Consider the following 11,003-nt stretch of genomic DNA (forward strand, 5'->3'; position numbering starts at 1 on the left):
GGAATACACAGAGTCACTGTATCAAAAAGAACTGATCGATCTTCATCCATTTCAGGAAGTGGCATATGATCTAGAACCAATGGTAATGAAGGTAGAAGTCAAAGCTGCAATGAAAGAACTGGTGAAGAACAAGGCTCCGGGAATTGATGGCATATGCCAAGAAGGAAGACCAGTTAATACTACTCTTATTCAAACTTATGCAATGGGGAAGAGATGAGGAAACTGAAGATTTTTTACCAACTTCTGAAATTGACCAAATATGCAATCAAGACGTGTTGGTTATTACTGGCGATTGGAATGCAAAAGTTGGAAATAAAGAAGGATCACCTGTAGTTGGCAAATATGGCCTAGTGATAGAAATGATGTCAGAGATTGGATGATAGAGTTTTCCAAGACCAATGTCTTATTCATTGCAAATACTTTTTTTAATAAGAACATAAATGGGGGCTCTACACGTGGACCTCACCAGATGGAACACACAGGAATCAGATTGACTACATCTGTGGAAAGAGCCGATGAAGAAGCTCAATATCTTCAGCCAAAACAAGGCCAGGAGCTGACTGTGGAACAGGCCATCAATTGCTCATATGCAAGTTCAAAATGAAGCTCAAGATAATTTTAAAAAGCCTACAAGAGCCACAATATGACTTTGATTATATCCCACCTAAATTTTTAGACCATCTAAAGAGCAGATTTGACAAATTGAACATGAATGACCAATTTCAAAGTGCAGCTCAGGAACATAAAGTCAATTTTTAAAAGCAAATGTGCAAAGACCTGGAATTAAAAAAACAAAAGGCAAGAACATGCTCAGCATTTCTCAAGCTGAAAGAACTGAAAAAAAAAAAATTCAAGCCTCGAGTTGCAATGTTGAAAGATTTTTATGGACAAAATATTGAATGACGCAGGAAACATTAAAAGAAGATGCAAGGAATACACAGAGTCACTGTACCAAATGTAGCATATGATCAAGAACCAATGGTATTGAAAGAAGTTAAAGCTGCACTGAAAGAATTGGTGAAGAACAAGGCTCTGGGAATTGAGGGAATACACATTGAGATGTTTCAACAAACAGATGCCACTCTCGGGGCACTTACTTGTCTATGTCAAGAAATTTGGAAGACAGGTACCTGGCAACTGACTGGAAGAGATCAATATTTGTGCCCATTCCAAAGAAAGGTTATCCCACAGAATGTGGGTATTATTAAACAATACCATTAATATCACACACAAGTAAAATCTTGCTGAAAATAATCCAAAAATGGTTGCAGCAATATTTGACAGAAAACTTCTAGGAATGAAAACGGATTCAGAAGAGGATGTGGAATAAGGAACATCATGGCTAATGTCAGATGGATCTTGGCTGAAAGCAAATACCAGAAAGATGTTTACTTGTGTTTTATTGACTATGCAAAAGCATTTGATTGTGTAGATCATAACAAATTATGGAAAACATTGGAAAAATGGGAATTATAGAACTATTAATCGTGCTTATGAGGAATCTGTACATAGACAGAACAGGATTCTGTATGGTTCAAAATCAGGAAGACAGTGTCAGGGCCATATTTATTAAATCTATATGCTGAGAAGCTGGACTATATGAAAGAGAATGTAGCATCAGGATTGGAGGAAGACTCATTAATGATCTGCAATATGTAGATAATAAAACCTTGCTTACTGAAAGTGAGGATGACTTGAAGTACTTACTGAAGATGATTAAAGATTACAGTCTGCACAATGAATTACTCCTCAACATAAAGAAAACTAAAATCCTCACAACTGAACTAATAAGCAGCATCATGATAAATGGAGAAAATATTGAAGTTGTCAAAGATTTCATATTACTTGGTTCCACAATCAACACCAACATAAGCAGCAGTCAAGAAATCAGACTTTAGATTGTAGTGGGCAAATCTGCAAAAGACCTCTTTAAGGGCTGAAGAGCAAAGTTACCTCTTTGAAGACTAAAGTGTGCCTAACTCAAGCCATGGTATTTTCAATTGCCTTATATGCATGTGAAAGCTGGACAATGAATAAGGAAGACTGAAGAAGAGTTGATGCTTTGGAGTTGTGGTGTTGGCAAAGAATACTGAAAGTACCATAGACTGCTAGAAGAATAAACAAATTTGTCCTGGAAAAAAGTGCAGCTGGAATGCTCCTTGGAAGCAAAATGGCCAGACTTCGTCTCACCTACTTTGGTCATTTTGTCAGAAGGGACCATTCCCTGCAGAAGGCTATTATGCTTGGTAAAGTGGAGGGTCAGCAAAAAAGGGAAGGCCCTCGAGGAGATGGACTGACACAGCGGATGCAACAATGGGTTCAGGTATTGCAAGGATTGTAGGGCTGGTACAGGACCAGGCAGTTTTTCATTCTGTTGTACATAGAATTGCTATGAGTCAGAGCTGACTTGATGGCACATAACAACAACAGTCCTTTACAACTTTCTGTCTTTAAATATGGTGGCATAGTGCCTAAGGCATTTGACTGCTAACCAGAAGGCTTGCAGTTCAAACCCACCAGCCACTCCTCGGAAGGAAGATTAGGCAACCTACTTCCGTACTGATACTGCCTTGGAAACCCAAGGAGGGGTCACTGTGAGTTGGATCCAGCTCGATGGCAGTGAGTTTTGTTGTTGTTGTTGTTGTTGTTTAATCTAGTTTTAAGGTGCTCTGGTGGCATAATGCCTAAGGCATTGGACCCACTAACCATACGGTTAGTAGTTCAAACCCACCAACACTCTGCACAAGGAAGACTGGGAAATCTACTTCTATAAACATTTACCACTTTGGAAACCCAAAGGGGTCACTATAAATCAGAATCCACTTGATGGCAATGAGTTTGTTTTTTTGGTTTTATTTCCTCGCCTCTGTAGAAGAACTGGCCTGTTGCAAACTATTCTATCCTTTCTCACTTTCACGGCTGTTGTGATCACTTATTTGATAATGATTTCACGATTTACACCTTATTGGGTCTTTTCTACTGAATTTTATTTGTTAAATTTGTAACATATTTACATGTTTTGGAAAACCAAACAATATAAAGACATACACTAGAAAGATTGCCTGTTTATATCTCAGTCCCAATCCATCTCCATTTTCACCTAAATCCTGAAAGATAAAATCTCAATTACTTCCTTGTTTATATTTCCAGTGGTTCTTTATGCAAATTCAAGTAACAGTAAATGTGTATCTCTACACTATCCCCTTTGTTCATAGGAAGTAGTATACTGTATTTACTGTACTGTACCTTTATTTTTTCAAGGAATGATACATCCTCAAGATCCCTCCCTATATGAACATAGAAATCCTTCCTATTTATTTTATACACTTGGATAGTATTGCATTGTGCAAAAGTCCTATCATTTATTCAACCACTCCATTACTTCTGTTCTTTTAGGTTTATATATCAAACTAACTATTAGAATTAGAAATTCAAATTAGCAAGGTCATAGAATAAGGTCAAAATACAAAAGTGAATTGCATTTGTTCATACCAGCAATAAACGATTATATATGATACACTCAACTATTCTATTCTATACTATTACTATTAAACACTAAAAACATCAATTTCCTAAGAACAAATACAATGACTGAGGTATAAGATCTCCACTCCAAAAATTACAAAACATAATTAGGAGAAATAAATGAACATGTAAATGAATGAAATCATTATATCTTATATGTGAAGGAAATATAGAAATTCTCCCAAATAGATTCAATGACATTCCAATCAGATTCTCAGCATGTTTTTTGTAGATATTAACAAGGTTATTTTTAAATTTGTTAGAAATATAAACGGCAAAGAATTACCATTTGATTTTTCTGTTTCTTCTTTGGTAATTCCAATTATGTGTATGATAGATCTCCTTTAACTGTCTTCCATATTTGTTACTTTTTCTAATAATTTATTTCCTTATTTTTATTTTTTATCCTTAATTTCTTCCTTTTATTTTTCTTCCTCTTACTGTGATATATATTTTTTGTTTTATTCCTTATGTACCTTATAACGAAGATTCCATTTCTGAAATGTTGTTTCCTTCTGTTTCTTTTTAATTTTGTCAGTTCTCATTCAATACATTCCTTCTGTTTTAGCTATTTCTCCTGTTTTCTAGCTATGGTTGTTTAATTAAAAAATATATTTTACTTATTGTTACATTTATATTTTTGTCTGCTTTGTGGAAACATTTTTTCTGGTGAGTTTTCATTGACTAGAGTAAAGTAATAATTGGTAATTTTCATTTATTCCATTATAACCATTTTTTGTTTATAGGCAGACCACTTTCCTTTTCTACTTACTCATATTTGAATGAAATGGATTTTCATGAACTAGAGGCAGTAGATTAATGGGGGTGGAACATAGGTTGTAGTTTCCAAGCTTCATGACAGAAGGATTATTTCCTTTGTTAATATAGTTGTTGTTGTTGTTGTTATGTGCCGTCGAGTCGGCCCCGACTCATAGCGACCCCTCCTTGGGTTTCCGAGGCAGTATCACTACGGAAGTAGGATTGCCCAACCTTCCTTCCGAGGAGTGGCTGGTGGGTTTGAACCGCCAGCCTTCTGGTTAGCAGTCAAGTGCTTTTAGCCACTATGCTACCAGAGCTCCTATATAGAGGAAGACTTAAAGATGGTCTGTATGTCAATATCTCCTCTGCCTTTCCAAATATACCCTACACTTCAAGAAAACTTCTATTGTCAGTCTTGGGCTTCTACAATTGCTTCACATTCCTTTCTTTTTAAGTTCATTCATTCGCAAAAATACACTTAGTGGAAAGTGTATTTTGCTGGTACTTTTTGAGATCTGCCAAGTTTGAACTTCCTGTACACTTTTCAAGTCTTCTCTTTCAATATCCTCATAGAGATTCTATTTAGTTACTCTTCTACAACTTCTATCTCAAGGTAGGGTCCTATCCTTTTGAACAAGAATATATGCTAGAGATATATGAAATCTGTCAACACTGAGGCCCTCTTAGCATTTCCTGTTCCTTGTAGCATCATTGTAACTTTTCAAGTTGGCATCCAGTTCTGCTTCATCTTTGGCAATGTTTATATGCAATTTCAATTTACCAATTTTTTGTTTTGTTTTGTTTTCACAATTTTATTGAAAGTGTATTGTATATGTGTGTTTGTGTGATGTAGTATTTGTTGTTGATGTTACTGTATTGTTGTTGTTGCTCTGTTTGGTTACCAGGATAAATGAGAAGATTCAAAATGAAATATCAAATACTACTATCATCTCTCTCTCATCTTATTTTGGAAATATTTGCTTGGATATCTCACATGAACTTAAGTATGTCATGGTCAACACTTTACTGAACATCTTCAATCTCAACCTGTTCTTTTTAATTTCTTGTCTCAGTTAATGGATTTATCCAGCTCCCTACAAGAAATATGGACATGATGGTAAATGTCTCAATATTCTGTACCACACATCTAAACAATAACATTTGCCCTTTTTTTTTCTCAAACTAATTTTTTTTTCAAATATGTTCTATAATCTCTGTCTCTAAATACCACTACTAAATTTTAAAGTGATACCCTAAGTACTTTCTTTTTTCTCTCATTTGTCCCCTCAGCTCTATTTTCCACAGTATTTTCAGAGAATTCTATCTAAAATTCATATCCAATTATTTTTACTCTTGAGGCTTACAGCCTTTCTTGGCTCCTAGATGTACACAGAAGGACATTCTTGAGATTAACATGGCAAAAAAGGCATCACATGATTGGACCAGGCCTAGCTAAAATTTCCTTGTCCCATTCATACTATTCTTGTTATAACACACTCCTTGCTCATACATTTTTACCTCTCCTTTCACTGCTTTCCCTTCCTATTAAGTCCAGGTAGTCAGTCTGCCTGCATAATAAGAAATCACTTATATTCAGAATCCATTTGAAATTTCATATCTCTATAATTATTTCCAAATCACCACATATAGAAATTACCAAGCCATTTTGTGTTCCAATCAACCTGTACAGATTTTAATCAAGGCATTCCTATGAATTCTATTTGTTTATCTCTCTTGATTAAACTCTAACAACTTGAGGGCAAAGTCTATATAGCTACAGTGACAGACATAGATGAATAAATTTAAAAGGTCACTTGACATTATATCTTGCCATCTAAATTGGAAGTCAGAATAAGGCAAAGACCACATGTGCCCATACATTTTAAAAAAATTTTTGGTGTATATTTGATCATATTTTCTAATCTATTTTCCTACTGGATAAAAATCACATGTTATGATTTAAGTTTTTTCTTAGTCCTTGAAAAAAATTAAATCAATGACTAACTATTCTCTTACTATGAAAAAATGAATGTAAAGTGGATTTCACATATGTAGGAAGAACAAATGAATAGCAAAGTTTGGTTTGATTTACAACAATTTTAAAGTTAGCTACTGGGAGCTCTGGTAGCATAGTGGCTAAGGCACTTGCCTGCTAACCAGACAGCTGGCAGTTCAAACCCACCAGCCACTCCTCTGAAGGAAGGTTGGGCAATCCTACTTCCGTAGTGATACTGCCTCGGAAACCCAAGGAGGGGTCACTATGAGTTGGGTTTGACTCGATGGCACATAACAACAACAACAACAACTGAAATTATAAAAATTATTATATTCCTTTGTTGTTGACAGGATGTTGCTCATGATCAATTGGCTAACATAGACGTGAACAATCAAAAAATACTTATAGCCAATGAATCAACTTTAAAATCCTATCTATATTATGATTAAGAATCTCCTGTATTTATGAACTTTCAATGTAGGTTAAGTTAAATAAATGATTTAGTTTTAAATTAAATTTACATTAAATGTGGTATCTACACATTTTATTCAAATAAAACGAGAAAGAATTTCAAATATTATACAAATTTTGAAAAGGTAACAATTTTTTCCATAGAGCATTTGCTATCATGAAAGGCAAGGCAAATCACAAAATAGTCTAAAGTATTCCTAGAATTAACTTTCTTATATACTAAATTAATAATGTTAAGAAAAATACGTACATACCGGATAATGGTCACAACATGTGGTACACCGGACAAACCAGCAAATAAAATTGTAGAAAAGATAAAAGAAATAAACAAAGGTAATTTATAGCACTTTGCATCACATTTCCCATGTTCAGCATCAGGAAAGTAACCTTCATCATCTTCAGTTGATAATCCTTTGGTAATGCAAGAACAATTGTAGTATAGCTATGAATATTGAAGATAGGAAACAATCTTTCAGAAATATAGTCATGAAGCAAACACCTTTATTATCACAAAATAAAAGTTAAATCAATAACTTTAGAAAACTTGACCATTTTTTATTAATTAATAAACGCCTTTATATTAAAACTCCCATTTTTTATGTAGAAATAAATACTGATAAATTCAAGGTACTTTATCTGTCAAAGAATGATTGTGTATGTTTGGGTGTAGTAAGAGTTACTTAAGAAAAGCCTTGTTATTTTAAGAAATTTCTCCAAAAATATTTATATTCAATTCTACAAATATTTGCTTGTTGTTGTTGTTGTTATGTGCCGTCGAGTCAAGCCCGACTCATAGCAACCCCTCCTTGGGTTTCCGAGGCAGTATCACTATAGAAGTAGGATTTCCCAACCTTCCTTCTGAGGAGTGGCTGGTGGGTTTGAACCGCCAGCCGTCTGGCTAGCAGGCAAGTGTCTTAGCCACTAATTAAGGAAAAAGCAACAAATAAAATACTCAACTGTGAAAAGTTTTTGACGTAGGCTAAATGATAAAGACCTTATTTTATAACTCATGGTGACAGGGCTGAATTATCTATTAGGCACAGTAGTACCACAACGTCCACTCATGATACCTTTATAGGAACCATAAACTTTCATTTGAAACCAATAAAAAGTTGGAATTTTTATTGTAGGGTTTATAATTCTAGGAAGATGAATCTGGTCATATTTTGTAGAAGAACTAAACTGAATTTGGAGGTATAGAGAACAGTTAGCAATTTATTAATTTATAGAAAAGATGCTAAATTATAAAATAATAGCAATAATCACAAAATTAACAAAAATATGGAACTAGATTATTACTGAAGGAACAAGCAGGATCAAACATGATGTTTTGAATCTGAGTTATTCAGAAAATGATGGTTCAGAAATTATGTCAGTTTGGGTGAGCAAGTTGCTAAGTGGTAAATGGATATGTTGAATAACAGAAATATTATACTACATAATTAAAAGTGTGAGAAGTGAAGGTTGAAAATGGATGTAATTTGTGGAAGAAATGACATCAAGACAATGACTAAATTCTCAAAAGAAGAGAATATATAGAAAAAAAGCAGAGGGAGCTGTGCAATGAGAGTCGGAAATAAAAATAACTTAAAAAAATATAGAGAAGCCAAGCAAAGGAATTCAGTGAGAACTATAAAAGAAAAGTAGTAATGTAATGAGAGCCCTAGAAGAATATTTTTATAAAACAGGTTTTAGATAGCCATATTAAACACCAGACAAATAAATAAACAAACAAAAAATCTCCAAGCCACTGAGGACTTAGAAGAGATTCCTAGTTTAATAATAAATAGGAGGTCCTCTGGTCATTTCTGAAGCATCAGTTGTAATAAAACCAAAAGTCCAAACTGTGGTAGCTTTGTTTATGTGTTAACTTGGCTGGGCCTGGTTGAGTGGCTGGGCAGCTGGTGGTAGTATTCTCCATGATGAGACTGGCAATCAACTCCCTAGTGTAATCTACTGTATACAGCCGAGTAGCTAGCTGCCTTAAGGAATATGGTCTTCTTCCTGTATATAAGCAAAAGCCTTGGGGAATGGTCTCTAGCTTATGGCACCTTGAACATGTAGCCGTGTCATTGTTCAGGAGCCTGCCATGCTCTGCCTACCTTGGGACTTACAATGAACTTGAATTAAATGGCCTGTCATGTGGTTTGGTAACATTGGGACTGTGCCTTTTTATTTGCCCATCTTGGGCTTGGTAGCCTCAGAAGCCAACAGATGCCTGAGTGAAGAAAAGCCTCTAGCTTCAGTTGGCCGGGAGCAAGAGGCAGAGCTGAAGCCCAAGGTCAAGGGGCTTTCACACAGCTCTTAGAGCTTGGCACTTTGAACTTGGACTTAAAGCCTCCAAATTGTAAGAAAAAACTCCTGTTTGTTTAAGCCATCCCATTTGTGGTATATTTCTTGTCAGATCAGCACTAGGTAACACAAACCCACAGAACACAAACTCACTGCCATCAAGTTGTGTCTCACTCATAGTAACCCCTCCTTGGGTTTCCGAGGAGGTATCACTATGGAAGTAGATTGCCCAACCTTCCTTCCAGGAAGTGGCTGGTGGGTTTGCACCACCAGCATTCTGGTTAGCAGGCAAATGCCTTAGACACTATGCCACCAGAACTCGCTCAGTTGTAATAGAATAGTAAAAATAAAAAGTATATTTTAAGAGGTAGACTGACTGGAAAGAAATTGCAAGAAATTTAATAGTGTAATAAATAAATTACAGTTCATTCATTCCAGATTATATTTTCAGTGCACATATTCTAGTTGTTAGAAAATCTCAGTGTCTGGTACAACAGAAATCCCTGGCTCAGTGTAGAAAACTTGCTACTTGGGAAAGTCAGGCAATAAAAAATGTCACAATGTAGCATATGGTGACAGACTATATGGAGAAAAAAAGGAAAGGAGAGGGAGTGTTTTTACATGTCTCTACTTAGTGTGGTCATGGAATCCTCAATAATACAATATTTGAGCAGAGATTAAGCCATTTGGTTATGTGGAAGAAGGATGTTTCCAGTGTATCAATATTAGTGGTCTGAAAACTTCAACAAAAAGGCAGAGACAGAATGGGAGGAAAAGTAAAACCATGCTATAGCTTAGCTACAGGAGACATAATTTTAAAACCTGAAAAATAAATGGACAGAAATAGGTCAATCCTGTAAGAAGTTAGCAAAAGAAAGCAGGAATTAGACCTCAAGTAAAAGAGCCTTGTCAGAGATCAAGAGAAAATTTTTATGATGCTCAAAGAAATAATTTGTCAATAATATGTAACAATTATGAAAGTGTACATTCATAATAACAGAACCTCAAAATACATAAAACAAAAATTGCCAAAATAAATAGACAATTATACAATCGTATTATGACGTTTTTGTCATACATGATGTCCAGCATTTCCACATTTCCCAGGTTTACAAAGTGACAAAAGGAACTGGCTTAAAATTATGACAGGAAAAAAAATATATAGATTCATAGGTAACCTACATAGTGACATCAGTAGCAAGAACTTTAAAATAGCTATGCTTGGGACTTCCAGTAAGATGGAAGAATAGGCAGACAAGCTACACAGACTCTTTTCAATAAAGAAAAGAGAAACCAATTGTCACAGATACAAAAGATAATTCTGGAGTCTGGAGCTTTGAAAGAAAGGATATGGAACTGGATCAATCATCAACTAGTAGAAGAACCTGAATGAAAACAGTGAATAAGGAAACAAAAGGAGCTGTGTAATGTCAGCTATCCTGATAGTATAGACAGTTTGAATATTTCAGAGTAATCTTAAGACATGAGAATTAACCTAAAAATTGGCTAGCACTGCTCGACAAGGGTTGCATGGACAACTATACTGGTGGCTCATGATTAAAAAGGGAAACAGCAAAGAAGGAGACAAACTGATCTGTGGACTTTCAGTTATCTGGAGAGTGCAGACATTTTGAATGTTGACAACTGGCAGCCATTTTGGATATTGAAAGAGATAGTGTTCTCATTTACATTCCAGGGACCTAAGAATAGACTCTGCTTGCCAAGAACAGTGTAGACATATGGAAGGCTGATGGCTGGAAAGGAGACAGGTGGAGAGAGCATAAGTGCTGTCAACTAGCGAACAGAGAAGCACTGTACTCTGCTTACGCAGATACATCCTGCGGTGTGGTAAATTATTTAGTGTGGCTTTTCTACCCATGTTGTTGTTGTTGTTAAATGCTGTCGAGTCATTTCCAACTCATAGCAACCCCATGCACAGCAGAAAGAAACACTGCCCGAT

The 11,003-nt window shown here is 35.4% G+C and overlaps 1 protein-coding gene across 1 annotated transcript in view; it reads right to left on the reverse strand.

The window, feature by feature from the left end:
• Positions 1-11,003, reverse strand: part of SLCO6A1 (solute carrier organic anion transporter family member 6A1) — a 263,122-nt gene that overhangs the window by 42,311 nt on the left and 209,808 nt on the right. Inside the window, exon 10 of the mRNA XM_007942498.1 lies at positions 7,006-7,193. Coding sequence (XP_007940689.1) covers positions 7,006-7,193 — 188 coding nt within the window. The remainder of the gene's footprint in view (positions 1-7,005; positions 7,194-11,003) is intronic.

This window comes from Orycteropus afer, unplaced genomic scaffold, assembly GCF_000298275.1.
Source record: "Orycteropus afer afer isolate SDZICR_OR568_19922 unplaced genomic scaffold, OryAfe1.0 scaffold00091, whole genome shotgun sequence".
NCBI lineage: Eukaryota > Metazoa > Chordata > Mammalia > Tubulidentata > Orycteropodidae > Orycteropus > Orycteropus afer.